General features: G+C 38.1%; 1 protein-coding gene and 1 non-coding gene across 2 annotated transcripts; one reads left to right on the top strand and one right to left on the bottom strand.

Moving 5' to 3' along the window:
- The first annotated feature begins 9,444 nt into the window (after window positions 1-9,444).
- Window positions 9,445-11,170, top strand: LOC104442943. The gene is made up of 2 exons (XM_039311050.1): window positions 9,445-9,928; window positions 10,141-11,170. Exons 1-2 carry the CDS (start codon window positions 9,490-9,492, stop codon window positions 10,659-10,661), a joined length of 960 nt encoding a protein of 319 aa, XP_039166984.1. The 5' UTR covers window positions 9,445-9,489; the 3' UTR covers window positions 10,662-11,170.
- Window positions 11,171-13,013: 1,843 nt separating this feature from the next.
- Window positions 13,014-13,104, bottom strand: LOC120293053. Its single transcript, XR_005550712.1, has one exon. It is a non-coding gene; the product is annotated as a small nucleolar RNA snoR109 (small nucleolar RNA).
- Window positions 13,105-14,712: the final 1,608 nt, after the last annotated feature.

Here is a 14,712-nt window from a genome sequence, read left to right as displayed (position 1 = left end):
CTAAGCTTGAATCCTTGAGTTCTAAGCCAAGATCCATTGAGGCTTGGTCTAGGACTCTCGTGCCTGAGTCCCCTATGGCTGCGCCCTAGTTCATTTATGCTACGCTTAGGCCCAGGCCTAGGTATTGGACCAAGCCTTGATGGACTCGGGAATGGGTGCAAGGTCTTGGGCTCAATCTCAATGGACCCTGATTGGGTGCAAAGGTCTAGCCCAATCTCAATGGACTCGAGCACAAGTACTAATATCGAGCACTAGACCGGCCCCTTGATTGACTTAAACTTGGGTGATGGGATCGAGGGCTTCACCTCGTGGGCCCAAGCCTAAGCACCCAAGACATAGGCCTTGCCTCTATAGACCCAAGCTATGGCATTGGGGAATTGAGCATGGGCATGGAGTTCTTGGGCTTGGTTTTGCCATGGTGCACGTATTGAGTTCCATGGCTATCCATGCACAGGCCACTAGCTTCCGAATTTCTATTTATGAAAATCAAATGAAATTTTTCCTAACCAAACAACTAGAATTTTTTTCAATTCATTTTCAGATATTAACCAAACATAAAAAAAATATTATCATTTTCGCCCAAAAAAAATGACTTTTCGAAAAATATTAATCATAAATATAACATTTTCCCCTAAACAAATGAAGCCTTATTAAATTGATTTCACTGGGAAACTCACAAAGAAGGTTTTTGTTCAGCCAAACAAGATGGCATAACCAAGTAGATCATGCGAAGGCGGAGATTGTTAGGGCTAGAGCCATCACCTAGAGGGAGGTGAATAGGTGAATATGTGGATTTTTTTTTTATATATTTAAATATCGAAACTAATATTGCAGCATGACAACGTTTGTTGACAAAGCGTGCAATGTTTAGATCTTACGAGTGTTCAGTATTCTATCTCAAGAAATAAAAAGGAGTTTAAGGGATAGAAAAAAACACACAACATTTATAGTGGTTCGACTTATGATAAGCTTACATCCTCTCTCTCGTGCTAACAATCTATCAACTAGATTCCACTAAATGAATAAATCAAAGTTTACAAGAACCGGGTATTCACTACTCAAATACATATGAACAATTCTTCTAAACTCACACTTTCAACTTCTAAAAGATTATAGAAATTATGCTCATGAAGACAATCGTGTAAGAATGAAGCTCTCTTTTAACTTTGGAATTTTGGACTTCAAAAACTCTTAAATCCCTTCGACATCATGATGTCCTTTAATACTCCTCAATGTCCAAGCTAACCATTAGACAGAAATTCTGAAAATCATTCATCCAATCAACCCATTGGACCTTAATGTTGTTGGAAGATATTATTGCTTCAAGATTGCCAAGAATAAAGTCTCCGTTTTGATTCTACCGCCCATACAACAGACCAGTTTTCCATAAGTTGAGTCCTTCGTTTGGAAAGAATATTCCATCCCCAATTGATTGATTATTCCAAGACTTTGAGAGATTGTATTCGACATGCTTTCCTTTTGGACAATCAATATATATTGCAAGGAATCCATGCTAGTCTACTAGCCATTGCACGAGAGTTCAATGTCTAACCAATATCCTTATTCCATTAATTATGATTATTAAGGATATGATCTTCACCATGACTTTAAATCTGCTGAATAACATCTTATCATACATCCCAGAATTTCCACTTGGAAAAACTTATAATCAGAAACAAAAGTCACCTAAAAAAGGTTTTGTCAATTTTCAAAATCATCTAGGAATGTTTTCACAATGGAGATGACCTTTGGAAAGAGCAAAATATGAATCATATGGGAGGCAAGTGGAGCTTCGCATGCTGCTTTCACTTCAGCGAGCTTATGTTATATAGTTATGCATCAACAAAAGCTTTCGACTCTTGACATGTAAACTCCATGGCATCGTACATCAGCTCATCAATCAGGACTACGGCAGATTATCTCGTAAGACGCCATTTACTTGACAATAATCTGTGTAAAAACGAGAAAAGTAAAGAGACAAACCGCAAGCGGATGCGTACAGAGAGCAATCAAAGATCTGCACTGCCGCAGTTAATTCTCAATGGATGTTACAAATAGAAATGGATCATTAATTATTTGGGAAGGGAAAAAGGAGGGATCCACCGGTCTGCCAAAATGCTAAATTTTATGAATGCATAGTGCGATGAGAACGAGAGACATACGGTAGACCTCAAAACCACACAAACAAAAACAAGTTCATCAAAGTGGAGATGATCTTGCAAAAAACAAGGCAAGAAAGCAGTATTCTCCCAATCACCAGCCCTCTCAACAAATTTTTTGTCATCATTCTTTAGCGGTCGCTGGTTCAGCATCCGAGAAGTAGTCATGCCTGAAAACACAGTAAATAAGAAGCTCACGAGAAGTTCATAATCTCATTTGGCGGGCCTGAACCACAAAGCAGCTGGACTGAATGCCGAGCACTCATGCAATTCCATGATCATTATTTTAAGGGATAAGTACAATAGAAGTCCTAAAACTTATAACGAAAATGCAATTGAGTCATAAAACTTGTAAAAAGTACAATTAAGTTATAAAACTCATCAAATTGCTTTAATCGAGTCTAAAATTAACACCATCTAAGTTTTTAACATAAAATGCTGACGTGGCATTTAAAATTAAATTTTATTTTCCATGTGACTTTTTTAAAATTATTTTTTTAGTCAAATTAGATTTAAAAATTAGAAAAATAAAAGCTAAAAATTATTTTGAAAAAATAAAAATAAAAAAACAAAAAAAATGGCAAGCTTCCTTCGCTACGCCCATCACCGAAGGGGCTAGCGAGGGTCGTTGGCCCTGGGCAGGGGTGGTTGTCCCTCACCCAAGGCCTGTGATGACTCGCCCGGGGTGGGCGATGGTCACCGGTACCTCGCAAGGGCCGACGTGCCCAGATCTGGGCACCCTCATCCGAGCTTGGCCCACCCCGGCCTAGGGCCGGCCACCGTCGTCGGCCCCTTCAACGATGGGTGGCGGCGAAGGAAGCCTACTGTTTTTTTTTTTTTTTTGAATTGTTTTGTTTTTTAAATAAATTTTAGCTTTTCTTTTTCTAATTTTTGAATCTAATTTGAATAAAAATAATTTTAAAAAGCCACATGGAAAATAAAAATTAATTTTAAATGCCACGTTTGCACCACGTCAGCATTTTCTGTTAAAAATGTTGACGGTGTTAATTTTAGGACTCGATTAAACCAATTTGACAAGTTTTAGGACTTGATTGCACTTTTTATAGGTTTTAGGACTCAATTGCATTTTCGTTATAAGTTTTATGATTTCTATTACACTTATCCCTTACTTTAAATATGATTAACATAGGAACTAGACCACTAAGCTATTAAAGGTTTACTGATATGGCTCGGTTGTTTTTGCATCTTTTAATGACTGGCTATCTAAATTGAAGAACTCCTAAGTGATTCGAGTGAAGTATAGATAACAGAATATTACCTAGCTAGATACATATTGTAGAAAATTTATTCACATATACAACTAATCAATCAAGAAAAACGGATCCATATATGATTGTAAAACACCGAGATCAATAAATACAGCGGAATTAAAGCGTATCTGTTTGAGCCATCATTTCAGTTGAAGAAAACTAGATCACTCTGATAATATTGAAATATCTATTAACCCGATTATTTAAAATAGAAAATCAATTAATTAATGTAAGCCCATATTATAGGAAATTTCCAACATTCTCCCACTTGGGCTACATTAATTAACTTATTTTATTTTGAAAAAGATTTTATATTGAAAATGACACTATCGGGTTAATAACTAAAAACTTTGTTTTATGTGGCCACAACTTTTAAAAAATAATATTACAATAATTGCATCTCAATACCAATCCAATCCTATATAACCTCAGTATAAGACTATGGAGATCAATGTGTTAAGGAAATACCACAACACATGACCTTCCATAATTACATATAATAAGTATTATATTTTCATAGATCATGGGCCTAGTAGTGTAGTAAGAAATAGTGCCAACATGTGATCAAAATATACACTATTTCTTATCGGTCCTCAATGCAATTTCTCAATAACATGAAACTGCATTAGTGCAATTTCTAAACAACATGAAATTGTCTCAATGCGATTTCTAAACAACATGAAATTGCACAATTATGTCACAATCCAACATGAGATCTCATAATCAGTGACATCCAGTCATCTTTAAACTAAAAATTTGTTTAAAGATACTATTTTATACTTCCATTTCTCAGTCAACAGGAGAAATGATAACAATAGAATCAATAACAACAATCATTAAAAATAAATGCTTTAATAAACATTATAAAAGCATTATCAATCTGCATATAACTATAATATCTAGAAATACAAATTATATAACTCCCACTAACAAAAGAAATCAAAAGAATCCAAGACACTCATATTATTTACATGTTCTTTAAACAAAATGGGCTGTAAACCCTTTTGTTAGAGGATCAATCAACATGGACTCAGTTCTAATATTCATAATCACAATGTCTCCCTTTTTGACCAAGTCCTTAACAGTATAATATTTGATCCAATTAACATTTTAACCGTGGTATTGTTGTTTATAACAAAAGTAACTGTTTGTCACATATAATGCAATAAGATCAATTTTGGACAATAAGTATTTCAACAAAAATAATTAGTACATTATAAACTCCCCTTTGGGCAGAGTGTATAATGCACAATTATTTTTCACAGCATGAAGTTTATAAAGCACCAATAAGGAGAATTACATATAATTGTCAATGATCCATCCCCTTTGAGCAGACAAATCATTTAAATTATACATCTCCATGATATCAATATAAAGAGATGATAAAAGAGAATTACATATAATCTTCAAGGTTCAATCCCCTTTGGGCAGACAAATCCTTTAAATTATATATATCTCCATTATCTCAACATAGAGGGGAATTACACATAACTCTAAAAAATTTATCCCCTTTAGGCAGATAAACCTTTTGAGTCATACATCCCCATCATTCATCTCTAATATATCAATATAGAGGGGAATTACATATAACTTTCAAAAATTTATCCCCTTTAGGCAGATAAATCTTTTTGAGTCATACATCCCCATCTTTTAATTTTGAAATTTATCTTCATGCAATTTTCAAATTAATATACACAATAAACCCCTTTCGGTAGGTAATTGTATATGCTAATTTTTATCAATAGGAAACTCCAAAAAATATATATGTCCAAAATTTATCTAACAATATGAAGCACTTTATAATATGTGCTTCCCAAGATCATATTGCATTTATCAAACAACAATTTTTTTTTGCCATGATTTTTTTAATTATTATTTTAATATTTCGAACTCATGGCAAAACAGGAATGGATACGAATGGTTACTAGAATTAAAGGGAGCCAAAAATTTCGTAGCTATCAATAACCATTACATCAAAAAGTCATGAGGACAATCTTTATCTCACACTTCCTCACCGTCAACCCTTGGTTGGCATGTTTAAATTTGGCATCTTTTAAATTTGGGAAATTACGTAGTCATGCAATAACTCAATCTCCACCTATTTGACACAATCATATCATTTGAATTTAGAAATATCCTTCATGCATGTTAGCATAAAACCCACAAGAGATCAAGCAAAATCTCTATAAAAAGAACTTCTAAACCTCAATCATGTTAAGCCAGTCCACTCCGATGACTCGTGGTAAAACCACACAAGAAGACATGAAGGGTCTGTTTGGTTTGCCAGAATTTTCAGTAATATTGATTAATTCGTATTTTGACGCTACAGTCTTCCGTTAGTCACCGGTCCAAATCTGAAAAAGACTGTAACCTTGAACAAAGCCAACATTCAAATTTTCTATGGTCCTTTTGCTCTTCTACTTCATAAAATTCTCTAAAAGTGTTACGAGATTCACCAACCCTATTAATCAAACCGCATCTCCTTTTTTTTTTCTTTAGTGCAAATCACTTCTCTGCTTAATTGTACCCATCAAGTTAAAAGGGAGACAACTTCAAAATTCCTGAAATTATTATTAGAAGGATAGCATCTATTTGAAAACCCAAAAATTTCATAGCCTGGACTGACAATTCACAGCTTGTCCTGTGGGATTATGGGCTGGCGGACAAGCAAAAAAAGAGGTATAACCAGTATGTTGCAAATCCAGCGACATGACAAAAAACAAGCTCATCTCTCAAAGATGCTAAAGAGTTTCCAAAGATCAAATTTCAATACCATGTTATCAATTTTCAAAGCACTCCAAATTCAAAAATCCCGAAGATCAAATCTTTTAGGAAGGAAATTCTCGAAAAACCGAAGCGTACATACAATCAGCAACATCAAGATCACAAGGTCATGACACGACGAGGATCAAGCATTTTGAATTTGCATGATCCCGACCAGGAACAACCTCAAACCATGCGAATTACAACAAAAGAAGAAAAGAAAAGAAAAGAAAAGAAAACAGGATTCTTTTTCCCTCACACAAACTTCATGAGTCCGCAATTCATCCTACGGACCATCTTCCATGTATGCATCGAAACGAGACGGATGATCGAGCAACAACCATGGAAAGAACTACATGCAATGCGTTTGGACTAATCTACTAAGATGAATCTCATTGAAAAACCCAGAGATCAAATCAACAAAATCAGCCGAAACCCTAATCCGAACTCATGAAAGTACAAAGCACTCCAGTGAGGGCAAGATTCGAACGCACGTCAAGTCAGAAAGGCAGCTCCATCCAAAATACATCATCTCCATAAGTTGTCTTGACCATGTAATCAATGTAACTAAAATCGTAATCTTAAGATGCACATACAAAGGGACAAAACTCGCCAGGGACAGGTTCTTGTGAATAAGAGTTCTTGTATTTACCATCACATTACCCATATTACTAACTCATGTATTCATGAATCATCGACTATAAAAAATCGGAAACTTTTCCACAAACAAAAAACTCACTTGCTGGAAAAGAAAAAAAAAAACTTTTAAAAGAGCCGTTTTGATCAGGTATTGACTAATTGACTACAAGCAACAAATCACCTATGTTGGTCTCTGCACAAAATACAAGGACCCTCTTCAAAGAACTCTCATTCTGCAGGAACGATCATCCATAACAAGGAGACCAAAGCAATGCGGCATTGCGGCCAATCAACAGGTCAATCGAGTGCACTAAGAGCATAACCACCATCACTAATAGATTGTTTAACTTCATACCCGAAAAGCAAACCCCAAATGCTCATCCAAAGGGGAATAAACAATCAGCTACAATAATCTCCAAACCAACTGTTGCTACCGATAAATTGAAGAGAAAAACGAAGGTAAAACTAGAATGTAACTTGAAATTTTAGAACCTTTTATGTATAAACCCTAAAATTTCAAATTTAAAATTCTCACTCAATTCTCAATGAAATTATACAAATTATATATGGTTGGAAAGATCTCGACATGTAGAACAAAAGCCCTATGGTTTCAGATCAATCAAGCAAAAAATCCACACGAAAGATAATGCCCATATTTGGCTCAAAGAGGAAAATTTCGAATTTATCCATAAAAGATAAAATTTGGGTTCTACAATCATATATGACTTGCTCTGATACCACATGTAGAAAATTTATTCACATATACAACTAATCAATCAAGAAAATATATGATTGTAAAACACCGAGATCAATAAATACAGTGGAATTAAAGCGTATTTGTTTGAGCCATCGTTTCACTTGAAGAAAACTAGATCACTTTGATAAGCAGGATCTATCGGAATACCAGATCTTTCTCTCTATGACCTATTTCGATATAACAGCTTTCAATGGGATTAAAGCAACTGATAGGTATAACTTACCATTTTATAAGCTAGAGAGAAGACCTAGCAAACTCTAATCAATAGCGTGTCAACTGGACTCTTCCCATTATGGGCTTCAGTCAAACACAATTGCCTACACTTTGCTGCTCAACTAGGCCCGTTATCAATAGATGACAATACCCAATTCAATCAAATCACTTTAGGGTTCAATAAATATTAGAATATCCATTAACTCGATTATTTAAAATAGGAAATCAATTAATTAATGTATAGGAAATTTCCAACACATATGGGAGAGCTGAGAAGTAGAAGTAGAGCTGTGACGAGATGATGACAAACATCAACACAATTTTTTCCTCTAGCTGGCATATATAACATGAGTGTGAAAAGGACGGCTGTGCAGGATTCCAGATCAGTAAACATACGAGGTCTTCACACCACGTATCTAGTGATAGACGTGGAAAGGATCCCATTCAATGTATAGAAACCAAAGATTAGAAAGTTAATGGGTTCTTTTTGCTAATTAAAAAGCTAATGATTTGTTAATCTATTCCCATCTTCCAAATTGATAGGTGAAAAACGTTACCAGAAAATTTGGCATAGTCAAGGGTTCTACTCCTAAAAATGATAAGATAATCACAAAAGCTGACTTATATCTGAACTTTCCGACTTACTTCTATACTATAAAAAGTATAAACTCACCGAATTTTGCATCCTAATTGATAGAGGCCTGTCCCAGCCATAGCAACATTTACACTGAAGAGATTCCAATTTTGAAACGCCCTACTCAAGCTAACGAAGAGAGCTTCAATCATCTTAACCTTGATATTGCTATTTAGGTTTAGAGACTTATCTATGTATTACTTCCTATCCTAATACACAGCTTCATTTTGCCACTTGATGAAAAGAAGAAGATCCATCCAAAATCTCAGTCGCCAGTATTCTACAGCATACAGTCAGCATATCCAGCAAAAGCAACTCATTTTTTTTGTGGATGCTTCCAGGAGTAATCACTGTGCTGTAGCGTGACCAGATAATACCAGTGGCGGCCACCGCTGCACAAAATGCGGCATTTACATGAGACAAAAGCTACAATTATCAATGTGCGTCATAATGATAGCAGCAATTGGAAAACAACTTATTATCATTTCTCCTAGCGCTAGTCAAATCAGCTACTTTATCATTTCTCCTCAGTGAAAGCACGCGTAAAAACAAGCGCAAATGAACAGAGTCATCACAGACGAATGGGAGCTAAAGCAGAAACACGACAAAAGAATCATGGGCCTCTATAGAATCGCACACGGAAGGTTAAACACAACGGTTTTGTCGTTGAAGCTTGAAGCTTAGAAGCAGACATGGGTGGATTCAGCCTCCTTCCGCTTCTTCTCCCTGAGAGTCTCGTTCCGGTTCCAGAGGGGGACGAGCATCACCCGAATATTCGTTGATCGGAATCGTTGACCAGTGAGAGCACGCCACGAGTACGAGCTCGAGCTCATTGATTTACTGAAGGACATTTCTACCGAATATTCGTTGATAGAACGAATGTACGTGGACATGAACATGAGCACATGCGTCTGAATCTCACCTCAATCACGGCTACATACATCTCTTCATTTCTCATTCATAGAACCCTCGTTAATTTGTCTTTTCTTCTCCATTTAACCTAAAAGTGAAGCGACATCGGCAGCGAGGCCAATCTCATCTTCATTTCAAGATATGGCCAAGGTATTGCCCATCAAGTTCAAGAGGGTAGCCATGGCGTTCGACGAAGCGGCTCGGCTCTGCGAGAGCAGCGGGAGCGAGCATTCGGTGTCGTCGGAGAGCTTTCCCGATCTCTCTGATCTCGTGACGTCGTTCATGGAGAAGGAAGGAAGGGTTGAAGCCGAAGAGGACAATGATGATGAGAAGCTGAGCAAGGAGGAGTGTGAGGGCAACGACTTCGATGATTGCTGGTCCGATTCTGATGAGTCATCGACGAGGGAGACGTTGGAGGATATTTTCGTGAGGGATTACAATGGTGACGAAGTGAAGGTGAAGATTGGAGCTGAAGTTGAGCTCGCTTGCGAGTTCATCGGGAGGGGTCGAGTGAATATGTCGTCGCATGATTTTAAGCGACGATTGATGGCTCGTCTTCGCGACAGAGGCTTTGACGCCGGTTAGTATATTTCTTAAACAAATTAATTATGTTTTCTTGTACTTGATTTGATCAGCTCCATTGCTTTATCAATCAGAACTAGTTGAGTAATAATGTTGGAGTGGCTATACTCCATGGATCTAATGACCTTATTTTGAACTTCATTCAAAAATATATCCACCATAGGACATTGTTTAATGTTGGTGTCTAATTCCTAAATCGATGTACACCAGGTCTCTGCAAATCTAGATGGGAGAAGACCAGCCGATTACTGGCCGGAGATTACCAATACATCGACGTTAATGTGAATGATACTCGCTACATCGCTGAGGTCTCCTTAGCAGGACAATTTGAAATTGCTCGCCCGACAGATCGCATCACTTCATTGCTCAAAATATTTCCGGCTATATTTGTCGGTCGGCCCGAGGAGTTGAAGCAAGTGGTGAGGATAATGAGCACAGCGATAAGGCAGTCCTTAAAGAAGAGGGACTTGCTTGTGCCTCCATGGAGGAAGAATAGCTACATGCAAAACAAATGGTTCAGCTCCTACAAGCGAACCACTAACAGGGTTTCAGAAGCCAGCAGCATGGCCAAACCTCAGGACAGACAGATTACAAAACATCTCATCGGATTCAAGGTCTCTAGAGTAAAGGATTGTTTCTGCCGTGAGGATTTCGCGAGGAAGGCTAGGTCGAGAATGACTGGGAATTTAACCGCGGTCTTCGACGGCCACGATACCAGCTTGCATCTCTAGTTTGAGTCGCAGGATAAGTCAAGGCTTGCTTCGTCAGATGTTCGAAGTTTCTCTCCATTTATATAATTGTTTATAGGGTGAGATTTTTCGTCACTCCTTACTTCTCAAGATCTCCTCCGGATTAGAAGTGGAGCTTGATCGGGTTGCAGGAGGGTGGACCTTTGTTGTTTCAAGAACTTCAATTGGAATCCTAAGAAAAAGGAGTCGACACCCTATGTCTGTAATTTGAACCTTCGTGCCGATGGGTCGACCTGTTCTATTTCAAGAAGCCAATCTCGGACCCTTGAAGCATAGTGAGTCGACCTCGACAACGACGAGATCAACCTCTTCTGCTAAGGGCTCCATTTGGAGTTCTTGACGCAAAAACGAGTCGATCTTCTCAGAAACGCATCAGTCCCCACTTGAACGAGGGAGAGAGAGGAAGGAGAAGAGAGAGACATGTTTTTGTAAATGTATATATTCATCAGGATAGTCTGTGGCCATGCATAATGCAATGTACTGCTAAAAGAGAAGGGAAGGATATGTAAATTACATCAAATGCAGGATCTTGTTTGGGAATTTTAATCGGATTATTTTCCTTTTTCTGGTCATAATGTTAGTCCAATGACAAGTGGAGTATAGCTTCCGGTACTCCTTTTATACCTTGAATTTCATTTTCACTTTTTTCACCTTTTCCTTTTTACAAAAGAGTGAATCAGCTTCCCAAATTCCTAATCTTGGCAATTTCACTAACCCAGTATTTAAAAACACTTTTTAAAGATAAAATCTTTAAACTTTCATATGATTTCAGCAATTTAGTTCCCAAAAATAGCAGTAATAGGAGGCATTCGTCAACTCAATAACACTACCCTTGCATGAATTCACTGATTTGTATAGCTGAGATTCTTGTTTTCATCCACCTCTTCAGAAAAGAAAGTTTGGTGCAGAATTGAAACCACACAAAAATTAGTGCTTTTAAAGATAATTGGTCAAGCTCGACAACTTCGAAAAGAACGGAAAAAATAATAATAATTAGATTTCGAGTGATTATAGCCACCGATAGACACAAAACTGCTGGGAAATTTGAAGCAGCTCTGCTTGGAAGGTCACCTGCACAAGAATGCTAAATCGATGTAAGAAAAGGGCCTCTAAAAAAGGCTAAATCCTATACCCTTTTCCTCTTCTCTCCCTTCTCTAATCACACAGACAAAGATAGGCCAATCAAAGCCTCCCCTATCGTGAATTTTGGCCAGCCCCAGGTGTGGATGGGCTGAGCCGAATTTTGCATGTTGCAGGTTTAATTAATGATAGGCTTGATCAATTCAGGATTTATTCTAATTACACTCAAGGCCTTTAATTATTATGGGCCAATCCCAACTCAATTAACATTCAATTTCTCTGGTTTTTAGGGCTTAAGAATTTCGGCCTCCCTCCTTAGTGTAGGCCGAATATTGATTGATATGTCGGCCTGATCCACGTGGTCAATTCAAGTTTGTTTACTATCGCTGATCCAACGCAATGAATTAATTACACTATATGATGAATGCTACTAAGAACTATATTATGTTAATTTTGTTTAGGGGCTAAATATGGATCCCTAATTTTCTATGCAATTTATCACTAAATGAGTAGTCAAAATTTAGGTGTCAACACCTAGTTTTGACAATCACTTCTTAAAAGGAAAAAGGAAAAATAGATCTCTTGGACTTGGTCATTAAACTTTCATATGATCTCAGCAATTTAGTCCCTAACATAGCAAAAATAGGAGGCATTTGTCTACTAAATTAAATTATTCCTAGCATGCATTCACTAATTTAGATACAGAATTTTTTTTTTTTTTTTTTGTGGACAAGAGGAACCAGCTTACAGCCGGTAGCCACGTCGTAAACCCCCTAGTGACGCTAGTGCAGGACTCACCACCACCGCGTCACTCTTAATACACCTAGCATCTCTTGTCAGCCCCCCCGTGTTACAAGGGCTTCGAACCTCTCCCCTCCTACACAAAGGGTCACTGAAGCCTACCCAGCAGAGCCACTACGGCCGGTGGTTACAAATTCTTATTTTTGTCCGTCGCTTCATTGAAAAAAGTTCGGTCCAAAATTAAAACCGCTAAAAAATTAGTGTTTTTTAAGGGAATTGGGTCGACCTTGCAAAATAGAAAGAATGGAATAGATGGATTTCGAATGATTATAGCCACCGATCGGAAGGTGACCCGAACATAAATGCAAATTTGATGTAAGAGAAGGGCCTCTAAAAAAGGCTAAATCCTATGCCCTTTTCCTCTTCTCTCCCTTCTCTAAATACACAAACAAAAAGGAATTTTTTACAGAGAAAAAATTGAATATTGACGATAAAATTTCATGAAATTGAAAGAAATGTGAGAAGTTCGATAAGCAGAATTGTTGACAGAGATTGATGACAACTAGCAAGTTAACTTCTGAGGCGTTGGATTTGGCTTCAACCACTTTGGCAGATTCAAGATCGAGGGCACTAGTCGAATCGATCGCACGCTCTTATCTCGGTACAATGTGGCCTCGGATCTCAAATGGATCAGAGCAATCCACATTTGAAAGGAGTTTTTTTTTTTTTTTGGACGAAATAACTGATATATTAGATGAAAGGAGAAATACAACCAGCTAGAAGAGCATCACCGAGTACAATATTCGGGAATGGAGGGGAGGGAAAACGATCCAATTACTGGATAAGCCTTGGGCCCTATGGGCTTTGGCGGCCCAATCCGCAGCTAGGTTAGCCTCTCGACTAGCATGATTGAGCGATACATTAGGGCACTGGGAGAGGAGATCGTGGAGAGTGGCGAAAAGGTGTCGTTCTTCCCAGGGCTGCGGCCGCTTCTGTTGAAGGACCTCCAGCAGTATGAGGCAATCGGATTCAACCGCTACACGATGGAGGTGCAGTCCCTACTTGATGAGATGCTGAAGAGCCCTAATCATGGCGAAGATCTCTGCTTGGAACGCCGACTTCGCGGGTACAGTATTGGTAAACATATCGGTGAGTTCACCTTTACTATTTCGGTAAATACAAGCAATAGCTCCGTGACGATTGCCTGATACGAAAGCCCCATCTATGTTGCATTTGATTATGCCTGTATATGGTGGTTTCCATCGGTGATCCATGCTAACTTGTGATTTTGGAACCCTAGTTTTTGGGGATTGAAGACTGTTGAAGATTCTACACTGGGTTATTGCAATATCCACCGCCTGGATGGGATTCGGAACTTTCTGCCGGAAGATGGCATTGTTGCGATGGCACCAGATCTCCCACAACAGGTTAGCAATGACTTCAAAGGTCGGGGGGGAGTGAGGATGAGTGGCGCGAGTAGCCAACCGACATCCAATCTTTTACCGAGGTAAGAGAGACAGGTATTCTGATCTGGGCGTTTGACCATATGCTGCGAGTCCAGTTACAATAGAAAAATATATGTTCAACGGTTTCTGGGGTTTTGTGTGCACAAAGAGTGCACTAGGGATTGGGAGATAGATGTCTGATGTATAGGTTTTCTTTTGTTGCTATGGCATTTTTGCAGGCCAACCACGAAAGACTCGGATTTTAGGAGCCGTGTGTTCATATGCCGATTCTTTTCCACAATTGATGAGGAGGCCGATAAGAAGATGAGGCCATTACGGGTAAGTTTCGGTGTGTTGAAAGTAAGTAGTGATAGCAGCTCTTAACTGTAAAAGCTCCTGATGATGTGGCTGTCCATACTAATTGATCTCGAGTTGAGTGATGAATTGATAGGAGTGTTTTGGATAGCTTCACTAACCTAGTCATTGAAATAGTTTGAAATAATCTCCGGTTTCCAAGTTGCCGACGAAGAGTCTAAAATATCAGCTACTTTGATAGGTTCCCCTGCAGCTGCACAGCCTCCTAATTTACCAATAGATAGCCAATAGTCTCGTTTCGATGTTGATGTTGGATCCATCTTTCACCAGCCATCGAGTTTTAGGAAGGATAGCATCCCTACCCTTTAATATGCTTTTCCACCCCCAAGAAGGTCTAGAGCCTGAAGTGGCATTTTGAAAAGAAGAATGTTTAAAATATAGACCTTTAAACA

Source organism: Eucalyptus grandis, chromosome 4, assembly GCF_016545825.1.
Source record: "Eucalyptus grandis isolate ANBG69807.140 chromosome 4, ASM1654582v1, whole genome shotgun sequence".
Lineage (NCBI taxonomy): Eukaryota > Viridiplantae > Streptophyta > Magnoliopsida > Myrtales > Myrtaceae > Eucalyptus > Eucalyptus grandis.
This window is presented reverse-complemented; position numbering and strand designations above follow the sequence as displayed.